At 35.9% G+C, this 23,803-nt stretch overlaps 4 protein-coding genes across 6 annotated transcripts; 3 read left to right on the plus strand and 1 right to left on the minus strand.

Moving 5' to 3' along the window:
- The first annotated feature begins 3,909 nt into the window (after nucleotides 1–3,909).
- Nucleotides 3,910–5,831, plus strand: LOC18031269 (protein trichome birefringence-like 4). Its single transcript, XM_024189417.1, is given in 5 exon segments — nucleotides 3,910–4,408; nucleotides 4,497–4,689; nucleotides 4,873–5,066; nucleotides 5,162–5,320; nucleotides 5,400–5,831. Coding segments are annotated over 5 exon segments (1,374 nt in total). The 5' UTR covers nucleotides 3,910–3,911; the 3' UTR covers nucleotides 5,731–5,831.
- A 540-nt stretch (nucleotides 5,832–6,371) lies between these two features.
- LOC18031981 (AMSH-like ubiquitin thioesterase 3) lies at nucleotides 6,372–12,007 on the plus strand. Its single transcript, XM_006419372.2, has 14 exons — nucleotides 6,372–6,638; nucleotides 6,811–6,875; nucleotides 7,290–7,365; nucleotides 7,456–7,656; nucleotides 7,990–8,081; nucleotides 8,531–8,636; nucleotides 8,734–8,780; nucleotides 8,942–9,257; nucleotides 9,406–9,495; nucleotides 9,644–9,706; nucleotides 10,424–10,498; nucleotides 10,836–10,898; nucleotides 11,108–11,160; nucleotides 11,473–12,007. The coding sequence occupies exons 1-14, from the start codon at nucleotides 6,540–6,542 to the stop codon at nucleotides 11,645–11,647; spliced, it is 1,521 nt and encodes a 506-aa protein (XP_006419435.1). The 5' UTR covers nucleotides 6,372–6,539; the 3' UTR covers nucleotides 11,648–12,007.
- Nucleotides 12,008–12,093: 86 nt separating this feature from the next.
- Nucleotides 12,094–17,282, plus strand: LOC18031574 (transcription factor MYB111). The gene is made up of 5 exons (XM_024189929.1): nucleotides 12,094–12,765; nucleotides 15,467–15,606; nucleotides 15,721–15,850; nucleotides 16,355–17,153; nucleotides 17,186–17,282. Exons 2-4 carry the CDS (start codon nucleotides 15,474–15,476, stop codon nucleotides 17,103–17,105), a joined length of 1,014 nt encoding a protein of 337 aa, XP_024045697.1. The 5' UTR covers nucleotides 12,094–12,765; nucleotides 15,467–15,473; the 3' UTR covers nucleotides 17,106–17,153; nucleotides 17,186–17,282.
- A 962-nt stretch (nucleotides 17,283–18,244) lies between these two features.
- Nucleotides 18,245–23,153, minus strand: LOC18031720. 3 transcript variants are annotated; one of them, XM_006419374.2, is made up of 6 exons: nucleotides 22,949–23,153; nucleotides 21,854–22,061; nucleotides 21,670–21,728; nucleotides 19,739–21,577; nucleotides 19,145–19,298; nucleotides 18,245–19,065 (listed from the first exon to the last, which is right to left on the minus strand). In XM_006419374.2, exons 2-6 carry the CDS (start codon nucleotides 21,972–21,974, stop codon nucleotides 18,398–18,400), a joined length of 2,841 nt encoding a protein of 946 aa, XP_006419437.1. In that variant the 5' UTR covers nucleotides 21,975–22,061; nucleotides 22,949–23,153; the 3' UTR covers nucleotides 18,245–18,397. The 3 variants fall into 3 exon arrangements, with proteins under 3 accessions (XP_006419437.1, XP_024044851.1, XP_024044847.1); XM_024189083.1 differs by having other exon boundaries at nucleotides 21,854–22,067; XM_024189079.1 differs by having other exon boundaries at nucleotides 21,854–22,104.
- Nucleotides 23,154–23,803: the final 650 nt, after the last annotated feature.

Genomic DNA, 23,803 nt, shown 5'->3' on the forward strand with positions numbered 1-23,803 from the left:
GAGTATAAAAAAGGGAAAGAAAATATTGTGACTGACTTTCTTTCAAGGAGAGAACAGACAGGGGAAGCTAACGACGTGGAGAGTGGTGGGAGACTCGCAGCTATTACCCAACCTGTTCCTAATTGGGTGGAGGCTATTAAACAAGAAATTGAATCTAGTGTGGTTTTACAGGAGCTATTCCAACGTATTAAGGATGGGGAGGCAATAGGTCCGTGGAAAATAATGGATGGGGTAATTTTCTTCAAGGAACAAATTTATCTTGAGGAAAATTCTTCTTTAATTAAAGACATTTTAGAACAATTCCATAATAGCACTCATGAAGGGTACCATAAGACATTTCAGAGGATAAAAGCCAATTTTTTTTGGAAGGACATGAGAAGTGCAATACGCAAATTTATTGCAGCTTGTGACATTTGCCAACGACACAAGGTGGAACAGCTTGCTCCTACTGGATTACTTCAGCCCCTTCCTATTCCACAGCAGGTATGGGAAGACATTTGTATGGATTTCATTGATGGGTTGCCAATCTCAAATGGAAAATCTATTATTTTGGTTGTTGTTGATAGACTATCAAAATATGCACACGTTGTTCCCTTATCTCATCCTTATACAGCCGTCGGAGTTGCAAGAATATTTTTTGATAATATTTTCAAGCTGCATGGAATGCCAAGAACTATTGTTTGTGATCGAGATTCAACATTTACAAGTTTATTTTGGTCTGAATTATTCAAAATGAATGGGACAAGCTTCAATTATAGCCCATCATACCATCCCTAAACTGATGGGCAAAGCGAAGTTGTGAACCATGCGGTTGAGATGTATTTGAGATGCTTTACTAGTTCAAGGCCTAAGGAGTGGAGTAAGTGGCTAGCTTGGGCTGAGTATTGCTGCAATACCAGTTGGCACTCAGCAATTAAAACTACCCCTTTTGAAGCAGTGTATGGAAGATCTCCGCCAAGCTTATTGTCTTACATTCCAGGAATGACTCAAGTGGATGCTGTTGAAAGACAATTGATGACTAGAGACCAAGTTATTAAGGAGCTACAAGCAACTCTCAAGGAAGCTCAGGCACGCATGAAGAAGGTGTATGATAAGAATCACAGAGAAAGACAATTTGAGGAGGGGGAGTGGGTTTATTTGAGGCTCCAGCCATATCGACAAACTTCGATTTCAATGAGGAAGAATCTTAAGCTGTCTCCTAGGTACTTTAGACCATTCAAGGTTTTGAAAAAGATTAGAGCTGTTGCTTACATATTGGAGCTACCCAAAGATTCTAGGATTTATCCAGTTTTTCATGTTTCATTGTTAAAAAAGAAAATTGGTGACAACGTTGTGGTGTAAGAAGAGCTTCCAACAGTTGATGATGATAATGATAGTCTCCATCCTAAGCTGCAAGCTATTTTGGATCGTCGGGTTCGTAAGCAATCGTAAGCAAAAAGTAGAAGTTCTCATCCATTGGCAAGGATTATCACCTGCTGAGGCAACTTGGGAAGTTCTGGATATTATGAAGAAACAATTCCCTAATTACAGCCTTGAGGACAAGGCTGCTTTTTAAGGGGGAAGGACTTGTTACGTGTCCGATCTTGTTGTTTTTTTAAAAAAATAAATGGCTACCGTTAGTAGTTATTCCATAGTCCTAGTCTAATGTAAATTGTTGCTATTTTATCGTAGGAAGTAGTTGCAATAGGCTACTTTTTAGCAATTTTCTTAGGACATGAACATTGTAACTTTTGGCTATTTATTCCAAGCCACTAGTGAATAAAGAGATCAGACAAATTTCATTCAAATAAACTCAAGTGCAGAGGTCACAGGTTCCTCAATCAACCTGACAATTTGCAGTACTTTTATATTTTCACAATAGGTTCCAGCAAGCAAAAGAGGAATAACCCCCAGTACATACCATTCAACAACTATCACTGCACACCCTAATTAGTAAATTTTGCCATTAACTTCGATGGAATTGTCAGTGATTTGAGTAAAAGACTTGTTTGCCCTTCATTTCAAATGTTGTTACTGAAAAATGAAGATGAGGCTAAGAAGCATGTGTCTTCTACAAGTTTTTTTTTTTTTTTGATAAGTACAAATTTTTCTTCTTTACTTGAAGTAAATGAAAGGAAAATTTCATTAGATTATTTTATTGAACTTGGCCAAGTGTTTGTTGAAGTTACTGTACTTCCTCAGGGAACTGTGCAGCACTTGAAGGGGATGAAATTTTCAGTTTTTTGGGTAATTTTTGAAACAATTTTCCTCACTTATTTTTGTCACACGTCATTTTTCACCTGAGCACCGATACACTACCACAGTCAAACCCACAAAGCCTACAGCATTGTTTTAATCTTTCCCAAACCTCACCGTTTTAAACCAATATAAGTGTAAATGAAATAGCAAACCAATCGTCATCTTCCAAGGCTTATCCACCAAGCTAACTTTCCAATTTTCCAAACGAAATAGCTAATCGAATTCACCAAATCATTTTATCCATCATGTTGGAACACAAAAAAACTAACAAATCAAGGAATCGATTTTAAAATTAATTTATGTTTCACCATCAATTCCAATTTCAATATTGACCAAGTAAAATTATACCCAAATCAATTGATAAGCTTTGTGTTGTGGTGGCTGTACGAGCGGCCAGCAGTGTTGTGGTGCTTTGTGGCATGGGGGCGTAGATGTTTGGTGGTAGTGTTTGGCGGTCACGAACCGACGATGGTGATGGTGGATGAAACCGAAGCTAATTAAAATAAATTTGGTGAAGTGTGGAATATGAATTTTGGTAGATTGGTGAGGTGAGTATGCTTGTGCGCATTTTGATTTGGATGAGCATTTTGATTATATCGATAGTGTTTGGTTATAAAATTGAAATTCAGTCTGCAGGCTTCTGGTTTCAGTTGGGGATCTTGTGAGCAAACCATCATTTTCCCTTTTACCCTCGTTCCGTCAAAATTAACTGTGAATTTTGTTGATTAGGGTGTGTGGTGATAGTTGTTGAAACATTAGGGTATGCACTAAAATTTGTTGAAACATATGGGGACAGGCAGAAAATAACCCTTCTTTTAAATTATAGATTCAGAATTTATAATAGCTTTACAATGTTGTAAACTGTTGAAATCCGCACTTGAGAATAATTAATATTTATAATAAATCTTCTTTGAAGGCTAAAAAAATTGGAATCACAAGTGTTTGCCATCATAAAATATTTCATTACCTAGAAAGCACTTTTTAATTTACTATTTTTTTTTGGCGTGAAACCATGGCATAATGATTGAGAAACTGTGTTATATCATTAAGATAAATGGATTCACTTCCTTAAAAAAAAAAGAGTAGAATGATATTAGTTGGAATATTGTTTTGGGTACAAAACTTTTTTACTCGAGTTTGAACTTATGATATCTTATATATAGTATTATAGATTTAGACTGTTGGCGACTAAAAACTTGTGAGTATTTTTTTTTTTTTCTAATTTAGCTCTCAAAGGGCAATTTAATATCCTTCCACTCATGTGAGAGGGGTTTTCAGCACTAGATTTTACATTCTCAATTAAACGACATCTACAAAAACTTGCGAGTATAAAATCTAATGGTGTTTCAATAATGTAAAATTTAGAGTTATGATATAAAAAAGAAAATTTCTAAGGTGGGTGAGAGTTGTACGAAATAGAGCTCTATCGTAAATATACCCATAGACTAAAATTGAGACTTGTTACAAAATACCCTTTCGTTTATTATCGCCACAATGCAGTTTGGATTAAAGTTGGGCCTTAAGAAAACACAAAAGAACTAGTGGTTTCTCATCAACCAAAGACGCCCGCTAATACAGTTATTCTTCCCTCCAAAAATGCCTCTTGCTTCACTTTTGCTTCTAATACAAACACAGTCCAATTCTTGCCGATTCCATTCTCTGTAAATTTTCTAATGGCGTATTTCAAGAATCTTTCTTCCTCTCTCACGAGTCTCGCAAGAACCCACATTCTAATCATTTCACTCGTCCTTCTTTCACTCCTCTTTCTCTTGGCTTCACAAACCAATCACTCACCGGCACTCATAGCCTCAGCTCTGACATCTCGCCTTCTCTTTGCCGCAAACTTCTACATCTCCCCTTTCTCTTCTGTGTCCTCATCAAACACCTGCCTCGTCTTGGACTCCGAAAGCAACTGCACCCTCTCTTCAGTGACTGCAGTTGAAACCGCTCATGCAAATTCAAGAAAAGATCAAGAACGTTATAAGAGAATCAAAAAACTGAGTTCTTGTGACATCTTTAATGGCCAATGGGTAGTTGATAATTCTGAGCCCCTTTACAAACCCGGTTCTTGCCCTTTTATTGATGAGGCCTTCAATTGTTTCAAGAATGGAAGGCCTGATTCTGATTATCTTAAGTACAAGTGGAGGCCTATCGGTTGCCAGCTTCCAAGGTTTTGATTTTAATTTTGTAAAACGGTTTTATAATTTGTTTCTTGTTATGCGTTGTGTTCATGTTTTGGTTGTTGGACGTTTGTTCAGGTTTGATGGAGGAAAAATGTTGGAGATGTTGAGAGGGAAGAGATTGGTATTTGTTGGTGATTCTTTGAACAGGAATATGTGGGAATCTTTGGTTTGTGCATTGAGAGATTCTTTGAAGGATAAGAGTAGAGTCTAGGAAGTTTCGGGCCGGCAACGGTTCAGGACTCAAGGGTTCTATTCTTTCAAGTTCAGAGTAAGCCTTTAATCTTGTTAAATGCTTTTTCATTGTTGATTGAGCGTTAGTAAAATAATTCTGAAATCTGGGTTCATTTGCTTTGGTGAATTGTATCAGGCCTTTAGGGGATTGGATTTGAGCAATTTTAACAGACAACTATGTGTTTGATAACATACTGTTTATGTTTCTGCAATGATGTAGGATTATATGTGTTCAATAGACTTCATAAAATCACCATTCCTCGTTCAAGAATCGAAATTCTCTGATAAATCTGGAGCTCGAGGAGAGACTCTGAGGCTTGACATGATCCAGGGCTCTTCCACAAAGTATGGCGATGCTGATATAATCATATTCAACACTGGTCACTGGTGGACTCACCACAAAACCTTTAAAGGGTAAAACTCTGGTTCTGTTTTTGTACTTATTCAGTGTTGAAATGTTAACCAAACTATACAACACTGATTCTGCTCTTTCGATCCCTCTATTTCAGTTACAATTACTTCCAGGAAGGCAGTCACGTCTATAACAAACTAGAAGTGAAAGAAGCATACACTAAAGCATTGAAAACATGGGCTCAATGGGTTGATGCTAACATTGACAGCAACCGTACCAGAGTCTTCTTTCGCGGTTACTCAGCTTCTCACTTCAGGTAACTTGACTAGCTGTGGTACCAAATTGGTGTATTAGTATGATCACAAGCTCGATAACTTGTGTTTTTGGCGTTATAGGAAAGGGCAATGGAACACTAGGGGATCCTGCCATGGCGAAATGAAGCCTATAGCCAGTGATACATACATTGCAACATATCCATGGATGATGAGAGTGCTTGAATCTGTCATAGCAGAAATGAAGACGCCAGTGTTTTATCTCAACATTACAAGGATGACAGACTACAGACAAGATGGGCACCCTTCAATTTACCGGCAACGGGAAATCCCAAGAGGCCCTGGAATGTTCCAGGATTGCAGCCATTGGTGCCTTCCTGGTGTTCCTGACTCCTGGAATGAGCTTCTCTATGCGACTCTGCTCATATCCCACTATGATTTCACAGGCAAATGAGCAGCAAGTTCCCGCTGTTTGTATTGACCTTGTAATATAGATTTCGAACCCCATTCATTTTGCATTGTGTGTATCTGTTTCTGTGAATTTTAGTAGTAGCCTTGTAGGTATTTTGAGCTCAACATGTACTCCAATTCCAATTCCAACTCTAACCCATATAACTCTTAAATATGACATCAGTAGTCTTTTTATGTGTATCTGCTACACCCTTTTGTTACTGAAACATTCATACATGAGATCATATTAATATCAAGTCACAAATTTAATATTAATTTTAGTATATAATTTAATTGAAATTTAAAGATATTACAATGTTTGGAAATTAACACTTGCATCATTTGCTTTTTCTTCAAGCTCTCTCAATAGGAGAGAAAAAGAATTGGGAAAATTAATGCCAATTTACAAATCATATAAGACATAAACATTCACTATTTTTAAAAAGATGGTAAGTGGGCGGCTAATTTTACAAATTGGTTTTCAGTTTAGGCTTTTTTGCTAGTTTTCCGAACTAGTTTCAAAACTGACGTGGCGATTTGGAACGACACTAATTTACCAAATTACCCTTACACTTGGCACGAAGTTACTGGAACACGCGCAGAGAAATTCAGTAATCCTAACCGTATATAGCCAAAACGCTCTCACCATGTCGACATGGAAACACAAGGCGTTTCAAAACGACGGAGTTTTTTCAATTGCCTTCACTGGCACGCTGAGAATTTGATCTTTAGTAGCCTAGCCGAAGAAGTCGATCGGAGTTTCAATTAACCGGCAGCAGCAATCGCGGGCATAAGGAAAACGAAATTCGAAGAATGAAGATCAACGTGGACTCAATCGCTAGAAAAATCGACGTGGACAATCGAATTCCTCTCCGATATTATTACCGAATCGCCGATAATCTCCTCAAACAGGTCCTTTCTTTTAAGAACTCTTTTATTATTTTTTAATCTATCTTCGCAATTAAGCTTCTAAATTGCCTTATAGATGCTTTTCATTTACTCGCAATTAGTTTACAGATTAATAATTACACCATCTGATTAATTTTATGCACTGATTTATTTATTAATTTATTTTCATTTGCAGGCTAGTATTTACAGAGAGGAGAAGAATATTGTGGATTTGTATATAATACTTCTTAGATATTCAAGGTAAGAAATGTAAAATATTAATGCTATAGCCTCTGTTTGATTTTTGATTTTTTGAAAATTTTATGAATATGTCTTATATGTTTTATACTGTGTTCAAATTATATCCAAGAAGTTTGAATTTTATATCACAGTTCGAAAACTTGTTGGATCATTAATACTTGGGGCAAAATTCACATACTTAAGCTTAGAGTTCTCATCTTCTTTGGACCTACCAACTCCTTGTATAGAGAACTGCTGAAAGACTAGAATATTCTTAACTCTCGGTACAGAAAGTGTTGGATAATTAATGCAAAATTTTTGGCAATTTTTTATCTGGCAACACTGTAAAGAGAGCACGTAGTGCATGGTTTAAGAAAATGCAGATGTCTGAACCTGATAACTGTTACACAAAACTTATTCTTGATCTTTTCACAGTTTGGTGTCAGAAACTATACCATTCCATCGGGATTACCAGGTGTTGCTGGCAAAAGAAAGAGCTGTTTATAGGAAGGTGAGGCATGTTGGCTTCTGTAGTTATTATGTGTTGTTTTCTTGATATATAGTTAATCGTTTAATTGGGTTGTTATATTTGTTATTCCAGAGATTGATTGCTGTACTTGATGAGCTTGAAGCTTTGAAGCCGGAGTTCCAGCGTCAACTAAAGGAACTGAATAGAACCAATGGTGAATCTGAATTGATTAAATTTGATGGCTCAGATAGGACCTCGAATGGTGCAGAAACATCTTCCTCGGAATGGCCTGTTGCCAATAAAAAACTAAACCTGAGAGTGGATTCGAAACAGGTATTAAAGCCTCAACGTCCTCGGTATGTGGTTGATGCTATATCATAGTGGTTGCGCCAATTATCTAGTGGTCTTTATTTAATAATTTTATGCTTAGAAATCTTTCTATCAGTTTTGAATGCTTGTAGGTTTTGGTTTTATCTGTTGTCCTTCCCTGTAGGAAGGAATCTTAGTATAATGTTATTCTTACTCTGTCTTTATTTGTATGAAGTGCATGGATGCCTTATCATTTCTTTCTTCACCTGATAATCTGTTTTTGTAATTTCTGTTGCTCTTTAGTGTAGCATTTTCTATATGTTCATTCTGTTCTTTTTCTTCTTTAATTGCCTGCAGCCTTCTAGTATGGAAATTCAGTCTTCTTGGAGGAATAGTACACAAGTTTCATCTTCAAGTTCTTCACAAATTGACAAGCAATTCCAGAAGCTGTGAGTATCTTCTTGTTCTCAGATGTTACTGTCATTATTTAGAGGATTGGGGCCTGTGGAGAATACGTTCTGTTTTTAAGCTAGATGTAGTGGCAAGTGAGCTAGTGACTAGCAGCTTGTATAATATTGTATATTGATTCATTATTTTTGCTTTATGAGGTTTTATTTTTCATGAAATGGCTTTTATTTGATGAACTGGCTTAAAAATGGATTTTCTGTAGTTTTGTCGCTTGTGTTCTGATTCCATTCTTTTGTTTCATTGAGCATATATTTTTATGTGTCTTGTTAGTTTTGTACTGGAAAGGCAGTTTTGGACTTACGGTATGTGAAAGCTAGATTAGTTATTTTTAAAATTGATATAAACTATAAGAATAAACTTTGGCAAGCCTGTTTCTTATATTGATATACTGGTTTTCGTTGATCTTTGTGGTTTTCATTGATATTTGCAGATCTGTTAATATTCCTCTTCCAAAGAAAGAAACTCTGTCCAGACACTCATTTCTAGGCCCTAATGGTCTTCAAGGCCAATGGCTTGGCCCTAGTGCAGAGATAAAGGTATCTTATTTGTGGCTTTTTATGTTCGAATTTATAATTTCATTTTCCTGTCTTGAAATGTAAAAGTGTATGAACTGACCAATTCTGTTATAATAAGGTTCACTATCCAAGCAGCACTGACCTAACCACTACTGAAGATATAAGGTATGACTTTTCATTTCGGCAAAACTTATTCATTTTTTAAACCTTCCGATATGATTCTTTTACCCTATCATTTTGGAAGTTTTTTTGTGTCTCAATATAAGTTGTCATAAGTTTCTTTCGCTAAACTATGGCTAATTCTGATATTACCTATGTCATAATAGCCTGAATCAGACCGGACAATATGGTATTGTGCCAATAAAAGATGGTGATCCTGGAGGAGCCATATCAACTATGGAGTCAGTTCTTTCCTTGGACGATGGTAGATGGTTACATCCTGCTGAGAAGTCATGTCCCCCAATGGTTCATGAAGCAAGGGAGGATCCCTTCCAGTTTGTCAGTACCAAGCAACCTTCTCCTCCTCCTGTTCTTGCTCAAGTGCAGCAAGCTTCAATACCTCCATCCAGAGTGGCAGATCCAAGACCTGGCCCGGCTCAGGATATATCATTAAACACAAATGAATATCAGCATTTACATGTTGTAAGTCTTTCTGTGCTGATATAGTGTTTCTATTTCTGTTTCTTTGTGCTATTTGGCTGTTGCGACACCTCTCATTTTAATTTATGGTTATGATGTTTGTTACACTTAAGGGGCACGGTGCTATTGTCTCTATTTTTTGACTTTGCAGCCAGTAAATATGATGCAAGATTTCTTAAGATTAGCTCGAGCAAATACTGAAAAAAATTTAGAAACCTGTGGTGTTCTTGCTGGATCATTGGTAAGAGAACTGAACTTTACAGGAGAAATAACACATTACTTCCTTTTTCTGGGTGGATTTGGGTGGGGCAAGCCCCGTGTGGAAGGGATGCTATTAGGATGCTAAGTGTTGACTGACATTCTTTCTTGTATATTTTACATGGTCGTAGAAAAACAGGGTTTTTCACATAACTACTCTCATTATCCCAAAGCAGGAATCAACTTCTGATTCAGTAAGATACACATTTTTATATTTTTCTATTTTATTTATTTTGATTCTTTTTCAGTGTTTAGTTTTCTTTTCCATTTTATCTTTTGGTGTCTCTATTATCGTTTATATAGTTACTGTCACTTCTGCTTGGTGTGACTCCATGAACTTTGAATTTATCAATAAGTGAAAGGAAATTTGGTATTGATTGGACTCCAAAATCTATGTAGATCAGGTATATAGTTATTACTCTCCTTGTGTAGGTCCTCCTTCATTCTAATTGATGCAATGGTGGTCCTTGTGAAGAAATTTTCTAATTCCATATAGAGAGATGCATATGTACTTTTAATTCCAATCTATGTTTATCAATAAGTGAAAGGAAATTGGATATTAATTGGACTCTAAAATCTATGTAGATCAGGTAAATAGTTATTACTCTCCTTGTCTAGGTCCTTCTTCATTCTAATAGATGCAATGGTGGTCCTTGTGAAGAAATTTTCTAATTCCATATAGAGAGATGCATACGTACTTTTACCATTTCATTTATTATTTCTAATTTCACAATCTACTAACTATGAAAATGAACTCAAGCTTTGCCTAATTTGAAGTAATGCACGTCAATTTTGTAAATCCAAATTACTTATGCAAGCAGCATTGGAGTTTAGCTGTGGGTCCTGACTTCAATCAATATCACTTGCTATCATAATTAATACTATTGCACTAACACCATTTTAATGTTCAGTGTCAGACATTGAATGAAGAAGAAATTTTTGAAGTTCAAGATAGATTATCTCTTTTCCCTCTTGGCTGGATTCATGTAAGTTATTGAGAGCCATGATGCCAGTAATTCTCAATTTAGTTATTAAAATTTATTCCCTCTTATCACTTTTTAATATTGATATGTTTAGTCTTCTCTGCTAATGGTAGCTAGTGGTGTTATCTCGAACAAAAATTAAAGAATAATGAACTGTTTGATTACTCTTTTAATTGCTTTTCTGTGAATGTGATAACCAATGAAGTTGGTGCTAACAAAAATTAGGGCATCCTTTAAGTTATTAGGCAGCCTGTACTGATGGCACAGATGTGCAGGTTTACGACATTATATACTTTGTATCCATGGAGATTTATGTTATTTAGTTTATGTTTGTTTCCAGACACACCCATCGCAGACTTGTTTCATGTCGTCAGTCGATCTGCACACTCATTACTCTTATCAGGTAAGAAACCGTGATTCTCTCTGTTTCTTGAACTAGCTTATGCGATTTGGCAAGGCATTAAACATTTCTCATAGCTGAGGGCATAACGGCATATAGCCTTTTCTTGTTTTCTTTATCCATTAGTGTCCTGATTACTTAAAAAAATAAAAAAAAAAAAAGGTATCATTATTATGTTTCACCAAATGGTTTCTTTTGTAAATTCTGTGTAGATTATGTTGCCTGAAGCAGTTGCTATTGTCATGGCCCCAACTGATACATCAAGGTACATTGCTTTTTCTTTCCTGTGACAATTGCATTGAATCCAATTTGTCACCTTTGACAGAATATTCTTATAACAAGAATGTTCATTTGCAAATGAAAATGGCAATAGTTATTCATTGATTGCAAAGCACATGGTCTTTATTACAAAACTGATATTCTTCATGGAAAATGACCGATTAATCATTTAAGAGTGGATAGAATTGAGAGAGAGAGAGAAACCTGCCCTATATGTGCATTGTTCTTATTATTATTATCATCGTCTTACTAGTTGCAAGCTAACATACATATATATATACTTTCTATGCTCTTGCAGTCCACATGGCATATTTCATTTGTCTGACCCAGGCGGTGTGTCAGTGATACGTAATTGCCAGCAGCGGGGTTTCCATCCCCATGAAGAGCCTGAAGATGGAAGCCCTTTATACGAGCACTGCTCACATGTCTTTATGAACGCAAAATTACAATTTGATGTTGTTGATCTTCGGTGAGCTTGCAATTTGTTGATGTACACGAAGGCATTTTTGTTAATAATTTACTCAGAGAAAGAAATCACGTCAACAGTGAATTTTTCTGCAGCTGATAGTGATGTAAATTAAACTACTTCCTTGAGTAGAAATTGATGAAAATAGAGGATTTTCATTTTTTTTTTCTTCAGTAGAAATTTGCCGAAAATAGAGGATTTTCATATTTTCTGATTCATCAGAAAATATTAATTACCATTGTACTTATCCAAAGTGTATTGCTGTTGTATCATTTCGCCTAGTCAGAGATTTTGGGATTAACCATATGATTGTAAGAAGCAAACATTGTACAAATGGGTTGTAATTATTCAAAGAGCAGTTAGGAGTTTAATCTGACAAGGGCTTCGGTTTCTGAGGCCTTTGATGTGCAAGGCTGTCATCTGTGCTTTTTCTTTCCCTTGATAGAGAAACATGACGAATGATAGAATGGAGGATTGAACAAGTTACTACATTTGTAGTTACGATAAGTCGATAAGTGGTCCGTGATTACTCAAAGTGCTAAGAAGCCACGCCGACAGTTGTAGTGTGCATTTTATTCGTGGGAGAATGGTTGGTGAGGCAAATAAAGAGGAACACATCACGCACATAGGCTGTTGAAAGGCTAAGCTTAGAGATTTTGGACCACGCCCGGTTATGGATGGTTGACAATGAGGGCATCGATCATCCAGCAAGCGGCAACTGCAAGTGGGTTTTTGACATTCTGGAGATGTTCTTGGTTTCTGGAATTTTTTTCTCTCTCATCACAATTCAGTGGACACAATTTTGCGAGCGGCAGTGTTTCCGCAGCAATGAGGATTTTACTCTCTCTCTCTCTCTCTCAATACTCAATATTTCTCTGCATACCAAGTTCGTTTTAAGTACTTCCAGTTCCAGAGATGTTACTGAATTATGGTCATTTCTTAAAAGAATTTTTTTTTTCTTTCTCCCCCTTTACCGGATTCAGCAGAATAAGGGGAGGAATAATCCCGAAAGAGTCAATATTGGCGTACTAAGTTTCGGTAGACAGAAAGGCTGGCGTGGTAATGGAATGGGGCCCTGATCTGTCTAAGCCGACTTTGCTGTGACTCAATTTTGTAGGTTTCCAGGTATTTTAAATTTCTGGTGGCTTTCAATGATTTTGGTCCAATTGAATTAATACAAAAGCAGTTCATTCTTTCTCCCCATGCGATGCATTGAAATTGAAACTTTTCACCTAAGAAAATATTTGAGAGAGGGCTGAATGTGTGATCCCGATTGACAATACGTCACCATTTGGGGACGGAACGAATACGAGTGATTATCATTAATTAGGATCTGGAAGCTGCTCGTGATTGCAGTAATCACACGTAGACCAGCCACAACAGTAGGCACTGGCACCGTGCCTTAAAATGTGACAAGCAATGATCTTACCATTATTATTATTTTGGCTAACGTCAACTCAGTCTTTTTCTCACCCATGTGGGATAAGTTAAAATCTCAATCCTCTCATTTTCAATATCCAAAATTTATCCCTTTCAACAAAAAAAATTCAAAATTTATCACCTCAATAAAAAAACAATGGCTTTGAATATTCAGTAAAAAACAAATATTTCGGTAGGATTGTGGACTAATATGTATTAGTTTAATTGACTGATTTCTTCATTCAAACCTTAACTAATCTAAAATTGATTGGTTCAAAAATTTATAAATTGACTCAGAATAAATTCATTTTTTAAAACATAATCTATTAGTTTTCAAGTAATTTTATTTAGTTAGCCACATGAGTTCAAATCTTTAGGTATTAGTATGTTAAAAAATTAATTTGAAACAACTATACTACTCATCTAGCTTTTTAAGGGAAGGGCCGAAAAACAGAAACTAGAACAAATCCCTAAATTAAATTATTTGAACTAACTAGCACTCCACTCAAACCCAATAGTTCCTACAAACTAAAAATGTCCTCTTGTAAATGAGATCAGAGTTTGTCTTGTTATAATGTACCATAAAATACAATGAGGACAACTACATATGAAAAGATCAATGTGGATGATGAAATTCTAGTATCATTTCATAAGAGTATTGATTGTAAATAGGGATAGCAAAAATCCTCACGGGGACGGGTACCCTCTGGGATTTTCCCCATTCGGGGAGGGTATGAGGATAATTTCATACCCAATTTCTTATTCGGCGAAGGGACGAGGAAATTTTTTTACCCAATTTCTTATTCGGAGAGGGGACGGGGATGAGGTGGAATCTCCATCCCCTACCCATTTCTCCATTTTAATTTTTAATTTAATTTTTATTTTTAAAATTACTAGTAAATAAATAATAAAATTTGAATTATAAAATTATAAGTATTGGTAAAAATAAAAAATATCAAAATATTTATATTATTAAACTTTTAGGCCTAATTAACTAATTAAAGTCCTAAATTTTTATTTAGGACATTAAAAAGACCGGACAGATTTTATTAGCCCAAAACTTTTGTTTTAATTTTAATATTCATTAAATATTTTAAACTTAAATCTATTTTTTATTTATCTTAAATCTATTATTTATTTATTTTTAGATGTTATAATTGCCCACAGCAAATCACAATTTTAATATCTAATCTAATCTAATATTTGCTCTTGATTTGCTTTGACTTAACTATTGTGCTGTAAAGGAAATAATCCACATTTATAAAGTGTCCACGCCACCATTAAAAAGTTAATTTTGAATCTAAATTTGATTTTATTTGTAACAATTTTGTATTAGACTATTAATTTGTTCATGATAGTTTGTATCTCTTGCATGCTGCGTTACTTACTAATTTAATGTATGTGACTTTTGTAATAGATATTAATGTAAGATATATTTCGAACTTTACTTTTATTTGCATTTTTTATTTTAATATGATTAACTCAAAATCGAAAACAAAAAAAAAATGTATTAGTTATTCGGGGATCGAGGACCCTCGGAGATCCCATGTTATTATTCGGAGAGGGGATGAAGATTCTCTTAAATAATTTTGACGGGGACGGGGACATACGCAAAATATCGAAGAGGGGTACGGGGAGATTGTTCCTCTCCCCTTTCCTCCACATTGCCATCCCTAATTGTAAAGACATATGGTGAGTTGAATTTATGATGTGGAAAACAAATAAAACACGCTAATAATTGATTATCTCACCGTCGGTATGTAGATACATATAGTAACCCATAGCCCACGTAGCCATAGTTGTGAATTTAATGTCACCTCTTTTTTTTTTAATTTTGTTATACACAGATTGTTACTGATATTATATCAGACATTACAATTATAATATTTACAATCGTATTAAACAATTGGAACCACCGACATACATTAACACACTGAAACACTTGCTCAAATACTTTAAACCCTCTCTAATATTCGAGGGGTGCCTACTTCACTCACATTTCGTAAGGGAGAGACTGTCTCCACTCAATTAGTTGATAATTGAGGAAGAATTTAAACTAACCTACATAATGCTCTTACGAAGGCTCGAACCATTACACTCAATATTACAAGTGCAATACTTCTCCCATTAGACCAAAGGCCTATTGATATTTAATGTCACCTCTTGAAACAACAATGCAGCAAACTCTAGAGCTAGACTGGAGTGGAACACGGCATCAAAATTAATGATAAATAATTAAATAAAATAAATCACAGTCACAGTCGTGGCAACTTGAGCAACCGCTCGTGCAATTAAGTTCGTCACCTCTTTCACTCTTTTATTTAATCTCACTGCACCAAATTTCATTCAAACTTAGAAGTAGCTTCAAGTCTATGAGCTTCTGTGTTTGTTGTCTTTTTTGACGTAGAGAGTCAATGGGGAGGGCACCTTGTTGTGAGAAAATAGGGTTAAAGAAAGGAAGATGGACAGCTGAAGAAGATGAAATTTTGACTAAATACATTCGAGCCAATGGAGAAGGATCTTGGAGATCATTACCCAAAAATGCAGGTATCCAAATGGCTCGAATCTTTAAAATGCTCTGTTTGTTTCAGGTTTTTTGGCAGTACAATTTCTAGGTGTTTTTTAATTCTAATTCACGTGTATGTTTTCATTTTTCAAAAGGTTTGTTGAGATGTGGCAAGAGCTGTAGACTGAGATGGATAAACTACTTAAGGGCTGACCTAAAGAGAGGAAACATCACTGCTGAAGAGGAAGAAACAATTGTTAAGCTTCATTCGTCTTTGGGTAACAGGTATGTGCAGGCTTTGAAAATTGCATGCATATCAGGCATATTCTAAATCTCATCTTGAGTTTACTTCACAATATGTAATTTGTTAGCTTGAATTTGGAGCTTTCATTTTTGCTCATTTGCTGGGTGGTGATGATGCAACAGAGTGTCGATTCTATTACTGGCTCTAGTTCTATTGAGCCACTGGGTTGACACAGGATATACAATACAAATATTACTGCTAAAGTGATGCAGTAGATATGTATAATGATGAGTGATAATTTAGGGGGCAACGACAGTGTCCCAGTTTCAGTGCCGTTTATGAGGTGTTGTGAAATCACGCCATATGTACACACATAAAGTATTAATATACTTTCTTTTTTTCTTTTTTTGTTGCAAACAATGGTGTAGTTATTTAGTAGTAAGTATTTGTTCTGAAAGTGTCAATAAATATTTTCTAAAATCCACTCGCTAATTGCATGATTGGATGTATTTATATGTATTAATTATTGTTGTATAATGTTATAGGTGGTCTTTGATAGCTGCACAATTACCAGGCCGAACAGACAATGAGATAAAGAATTATTGGAACTCCCATTTAAGCAGAAAAACATTCAGCTTCACAGGGCCCGCAGATGATCCATTAACAAGTGATGATTTGAGTAATAACGGTATCAAGTTAGCCGGAGGATGCAAACGGAGGAAGGGCAGAACCAGCAAAGTGAACTCAAAAAAGCACAAACTCGCATTGGCATCAATAGGGATGCCTAAAACTAAAAGGGGAACCATAAGTGAAGTACTTGATCAGCAAGTAACAGCAGATGAAAATAAGAGCAGCATTGGACAAGTTTCTTGCATGGCAAGTGATGAATTTTTCTGTGGTGAAGCAAGTAGTGATCAGGCAAGTGGATTGTGCCTCAGCAAGGACATTGAGAGTGAAGTATTGGGACCGTACGAGTGGCTGGATAGTGAAATAAAGCGAGTTAACAGTAACCTTAACAGGGAAAAAGCAAGTGCAGAAGACGAAGTGAAAAGGGACCAAGACAAAATGGCAAAAAGTGCTGAAAAGGAAAGCGTTTTTTGGGGTTCTAATGAGGATGAACTGTTGTACACATTTGATCCAACAATGATGAATTGTTCAGGCTTTGATGAGGAATGGCTTGATTTTGACTGGGCAGCAGGTGGTGCTGAGTGTCATAATCAGTGTGAATTACGGGATGGAGATGACAAGTTATTGTGTTGGTTATGGGATAGTGGTAATGGTGAAGGGTGTCAATAAGTGTATTGTTTGTTAGCTAGTAAGTTTGTGGTAGAGCTTCAAAATATTGTAATCAATTTGCCTAGTTGAGATGCACAAAGGTTTAAGTTTGTAATACTAATGGTGCTTGATGAGTTGAATAAGTATTATGCTTGGATTTTTGTATTTGTTGTGTTCTATTAAACGTTCAATGTGCATTTGCGGTCTTCAAATGTATATTGAAACCTTTATCTTTGTTTTTCTTTTCTTTTTTTAAAAATTACATATTTCAATACATTGTATATTATATTTTTTTTATTTGTTAGTGTATTGAAATTTGTGTTCCTCAATTTATTAAAATAAGGATGTCTTCACACTAAAGAATTATTATATAGTTAGTATTGCTTACACATAGCTATATGCACGAAATTAAAATATAGATGGAACTAAAAAATAATAAAAATATAGATTCTAATGTATATTTTTTTTAAGTTTTAGTGCATTGAAGCTCATATCTTTTTGTTTTTTAACTCCCTCCGCATGAATTTTGCATAAAGATGTTGCACTCGAGCATGACTATATATATGTATAAAAAAAAATTCTAATAAGGATATTTTCATTCTAACAAAAATAAAAATACTACTAACAAGAAAAAAAAAAACTCTAATATATTAAAATTTATACCTTTTTATATTTGAGAGACATCTTTACTCAATGATATGAAAAGTGGTGCCCAATACTCATTTTTCTCTTATCACCGCTATCAAGGAGTTGATACAATAGAGGATGGCAAATCACCATAAAGCATATATAATATAAAGTTAATTTTGCTGCTGATTCTATAGCCAAATTTGCAGGTTCCTTGCCTCTTGGCTTTCATATATTTGAGAGCCCCTAAAGGGTTTGATTATTAATTATATAATGATATGTATGAGACCCATCTTCCCACTTTTATTTTGCCCTAAACTTTATTAGGCTCCCTTGTATCAAAAATATATATGTACGTGTGTGTAAAGATTTATAATATAAATAGGTGCTCACAAACGAATGCTCACACAAAATTAAAATGCAAACAGAGTTAAAAAAGAAAAGAAAAAATTCTAAGACAGTATTTTTTGGAGTTCGTGTTATTTTGCCTTTTAGCTCTGTCAACATTCTAATTTAGTGCGCAACAGGCTGTATACCCCATACTATTGCATGTTGCTACAATTTTATAAAAACAAACTTGATCATTCACAAAGCCTTCAAGTTCACACAAAAAAGCCCTGAAGCAATAACTTGATGAGACCAACATACATAGCAAGTTGTATAAATTATCAAAGCAAAATGGCTTTTTAAAATTGCAAGATATCAGCAATCACTTCATCAACCAACGACTTAAATATTTGACCCTCAACCTCTACGCCAAGAGCGAATGCATCGACTTCAAAGTCCAGCCATCTCCCATATTGACTGCTCATGTCCTTGTCTACAAGTTCATCCACCATACAGTCTCCCATGCTTCCCCATCCAGAAATCTCCCTGTACACTTCTTCGGCTAACCACTCTTTTCGTCTCACCATTGCCACCCCTTTTGCCCATGTTCTGCATCCCCCACCCACATACCGCCTGCATCTTATGTCCATGAATTCACTTACACAATCAAACAATACCTTCCTGCTTTGCCTAGACTCATCACCACCACTTTCTAATCCAGGTTTTCGATTTTCCAACAGATCAAAGAGGTAAGGATTGATTATCTCCCGTGCTCTGCCCAGTGCAAAGTCCTTAAACATCAATTCCACATTACACAGAATCTGTTTTACATACTCCAGTTCCCACTTGGCTGATCCTGCAAGATCTGTCACCATAATTGCACTACCATTCTTTTTAGCCACATATCCTATGGACATAGATGAAGCCGAATCTGACATCTCCGTATCTACTTCTAATGCGTGGTATTTCTTCAAAGAACTCAAACCAATAATATCTTGAGCTTGAACAGATGAACACTGCTTATTTCCTGTATGCATATTCTTAAAATTTGAATATAACTGATCAACAACTTTACAAAGAAAATATCTGAGGCTGATAAGTCTTACCCTCTGTACTGCCACTATCTACACTATCCGAGGAGTTGCAACTTTCTGTTGAAAAAGAAGGTTCAAGTATAGAAACCGGACTGGGATGTCGACAATCAAGCAACTGTTTGCTATCATAATGGTTAGTGCTGCACTCATCCATCTCATCAACTCCCTGATTATGTTACATCTTGCATTAGCATCCACAACGAGTGTAAATTTTAAGTTACAAAAGTTACAAAGGACTCAGTAAAACCCAGTTAATTTGATTAACTGAACAAGAGCTTGTTTTAGATTTACTTGCCAACCCCGCACTAAACACAAGGAAAAAGAGACAAATAGGGCAGACAAGCTGACCAAGTAACTGACCCTTTAAGATAGCTTATACATTTTACCAGGTTCTTAAAGCGGAAGGTTTTGGGAGAAATCAGACGAGACAAACTCGATATAGAAAGTCCTTATGAAGAGTTCTTAAAAGGGATCATTTCTGAGGTTGTAACACCAAAAGATGCAAAAAATAAATAAATAAATAAATAACTGATAACTCCAATAAACTCAATGAAAGAAAAAAATGAAATATGATTTCTCAGAATTTGAAAAGGAGGTGTACTGTACCTGAAACTTGTGTTTTGGTTCCAGTGCTGTAGCCGCAGTGAATGAAAATTCAGATTCATAAGGGTTACCCTGTCTATCAGTACGCTGTGCACATTGATTCACCTTATCTTGGAACCTAGATCCGCTGCCAATCGCATCAAGAGTGGGTACTCGATCTGGTATAATTGACGCAGAACTGGAAGATGATCCTGTTTTGAAAGATTCATGAAGGGAAGACTCGGATCGATAACTTAGTTCCCTTAACTTCTGTTCCAAAAGCATACTCAAAGCATCTGCTCCCAGTGAAGACAACTTCATACTATCTGAGTCAAGCATTAATCTTTTACCCTGGTTGTCCATGCAAAGACTGTCATTTTTTTGTCTAGCCAGAGAAGATGTTTCTGAACCGGATATTGATCGAGTAAGTGGGGCTGTAAATGTAAATGAGACAACATCCATGCCTTTCTTTCTGCTGTCTTCAGCCAAAGTAAAATGTTTTTCCGTAACTGGATTAGATTGAAATGCCTTCTGATTTTTGTTAACAAACAGATCAGTAGCCTGATCTTTCCCACAATGCATGTCCCTCTCAATTGATCTTTTTTTCCTAGGGACATTCTTTGTGCTGGAAAATAGGATTCCCCTTTCACTATCCATGACATCGGAGTCCAACTTCCTGGATCCAATTTTGGTGTTCCCAGCAGTTCGAGTCAAAGGTTTCTGACGCACAGTAGAAGAATCCCTGGACAGCATTTTTCTTCCTTGCAAGTTGGAAACCACGGGTTTTGAGGGTAACTTGTCTTTATCCGTTGCACAATTTTGCTTCTGATTATTCTGCCTAAGCACTCCAGAAGAATTATGCACAGAAGACTTTTTATGCAAATTCTTTTGAATATTTGGCTGGCTCTTGAAAGGCTGGCTTGACTTAACCTCATTCTGTTCTTTTTGAGCAACCAGATTTCGGTTATTGCTTGAATTTAAACCTTCTCTTCTCTGGACATTTACCTTGGCTTGAATTGCAAGAGAAATTGACTTCCCCTTATTCTTTACATCAGAAGCACCTTCGTCGGTATCAGAAGCCCGGGAAGATGATGTATCTATTGAACCATTCCAGCTCTTATTTAAAGACTGACCCTTAAGATACTTGGCAGCATTAGACTCAACAGGCCTTCGAGAAGTCTCAGCAACCCTGGATGCTCTATTCAAAGCTTCTACTTTCTCTTTAAGATCTCTCACTTTCAAGGGTGCAGAAGAGCAAACCAGTGGCATTTTCTGTGCAGCCTCTGCTTTTTCTTTGAGATCCCGGACTTTCAATGGAGCTGACGAAGACCCAGCAACAGGCATTTTGGTCCTGCTACTATTTCCTTGGCGGGCAGGCTCAAGAATTTTTGCAGCAGCTTCCATAATATGTGCAGCATTCTTAGTTGGTATGTAGCCATGGCTCTTGATAGGTGACAGAAGTTTATGGTGGGTAATCGGAATTGATTTAGCAGATTTAGGAGGCAAAATTTCAGTTTGGAACTTCTCTATCGGCCTGCTCAGCATCCTTTGAGACTTCAACTCCACAAAGTCCCTGGCACGGCCTTCCATGTTATTGAGTAGGTTACCAGAATACATCATTTGGGAGTCATAACAATAGTCAATGTTTTTCCTGCAGGAGTGAGCATCTTGAAAAGATTGGGTGTCAAAAAGAGGGGTAGAATATGGCTCGGAAGATGTGGGCAAGGAATCTAATCCCATAAGCCTGGCTACTACCCCAGGGGCTCTAGCACCATACCCATCATCATCTGTAACAGATGAAGCACAACTATAATCACTACTTCCTTTAAAACTTGAACCTGCTGCAGTATCATACTCATCTACCTGAGACATAAACAACCATTGTAAAACTCCATTATAAAACTATTCAGGGGTCATAAGCATCAAGAAAAACATCAATGATAGCATATTCTTACCAGATGGACCCGTGTCATTGGCAGGTTTCCATCGCTTTTCTTCCCCTGTTTTGTACGTTCTACAGATAAGATAAGAATGAAGAATATCAATGACCAACCAATAAGAAAGATTTTACAAACAACTAACAAATTGCAAAAAAACATACATGACCATTACTGACATTACATGTGGAGTAGATTGTACCTGGAAAATCTGACTTGCTAGAGAACAACTTCTTTCGAGATTTTGCAGTCCAGTCAAACAGCTGAAAGAATCCTCCTACATAACCTCCTCCGCCTTTTGAACCTTCTTTCTCGATGCCCATTTTCACAAGCCAAAACTAAGGCAACATTAGCAATTATAAGCTGTAGAAACAGGGAAGCCAAACTGTGCTCCACCCATCAAATGCCATCTGCAACTTGATTGAACAGAACTGATTATTGATGTTCCAATTACTGTCTTCATAACCCATGCCACAGTTGTAACATTCATAAAAAAGAAAATTAAGCATTGTTATCTTTTGAAGATTATATGACTGTCATCCCGCATCAACCCATTGAATCAATACATTTTCAACAAATGAACTAGAATTTCAACATCTTTACAGAATTTCTCAATAAAAAGTAACTGTTCCAATAGTCTAGTAGCATCTATATGGCTAATGCTGCAAGGTCCATTTAAGTTATTGATTCAGACTTAGCCGTATCTATGTCTATTAAATTCACATCAACACTTATCCCCGTTGCTTAACATTCCATGACTTGTTCTAAAGGGCAAACATTCAATCTCACTGTTCACCTCCCATCACGAGAAACTACAAAACCAGACCTTCTACATTACACAAGAAAGCATACAAGAACTTAGTTATATAAAACATATGACCTCAACCGTTAACCTGAATTTCATCAGTTTTAACTCTTCTTTCACATCAACTCAAGTCTTTATCATTATTTTAGAATATCACATTCCCTTGGATTCACCTCATCAATTCAACTGCTCAAAACGCTTGAATTTTTTTTCAAACAAAGGCAAAAAAGTTGCTCCTTTCACACACCAAACAAGGAAATATAGAGCAGACTATTTACATTAACTTCCATAACTAACAAATTTCAAGCATACTCAATAAATTTACCAAACTTAAGTAGGTGCAAAATTCAAATTTTTTAGAACCCACGTGAAGAAAACTAAAGTATTCAATTCAAATTCCATTTTTTTACTACATTTTCTCAGCAAACAAAGAGAACCCTGAAAAAAAAAAAAGAAATTTCATCAATATTCGAAGCGACGAAAACAACTTACATCAAACAATCGAGAGAAGACTCTGGATCTCTTTCGGTTCAATCAATGCCAGCTAATTTTTTGGTGGTTAGGGTTTCCAATTTATTTTCCGAAGTAACTACTGATATCTGCAGAGATTTTAAAGCCAGACTGGGGAGAGAGAGAGTGTGCGTGTAGTGTGAGATCGTGTGTAGTTCAAAGCAATAAATGGGAGAGGCAAATGCAGACACATACATATATATTTTCTTTTTTAAAAAATAATAAAACTGTTTTTAAAAAATGTTTCGAGGAAATAATCGTTATTAAAAATTATAAAGTTTGTAACGTCTCTTTTTGGTAGAGGGAGCGATTTCAAATTCCGAATGGTGACATGATTTGTTTTGACGGAGTGTTCGGATTATTTAAACTCACAGCTGGGTGTACGTTAAGGCTGACTCCCTCGTTCTGCTGACAGCCACGTGTGCCATTACGTTTTGAATCTGAACCATAATTATTTTATATTTTATCGTTGAGGTCCTTGTGTTACGGTTTTTTCTTTTATAAAGATATAGTTTATCTCAATGATGTAACTTGGTCCCTCTTTTTTTTGGTATTAAAAGACACAAGTTGTCTCATTCTTTTAACTATGTCCCCGTCATCAACTAATAACCCATAATTAAGTTGATCAATTTGAATGAGATCTGAATTTTATCCTTTCCCCTCTTTTACAAACTAATCATCTAGTTTATTTATAGTTTAGAGGAACACAAAAAAAAAAAAAAAAAGACATAAGAAAATCGTTTAGTTTAGACAAGTAAATTCCTAATTTAGGTCGTAATAATCAATATAATTTAAGCAGCTCCTTCATTTCTTCTTTTTCCAAATAGGTCATGTGAA

This window comes from Citrus clementina, unplaced genomic scaffold (assembly GCF_000493195.1).
Source record: "Citrus clementina cultivar Clemenules unplaced genomic scaffold, Citrus_clementina_v1.0 scaffold_9, whole genome shotgun sequence".
In the NCBI taxonomy this organism is placed as follows: Eukaryota; Viridiplantae; Streptophyta; class Magnoliopsida; order Sapindales; family Rutaceae; genus Citrus; species Citrus x clementina.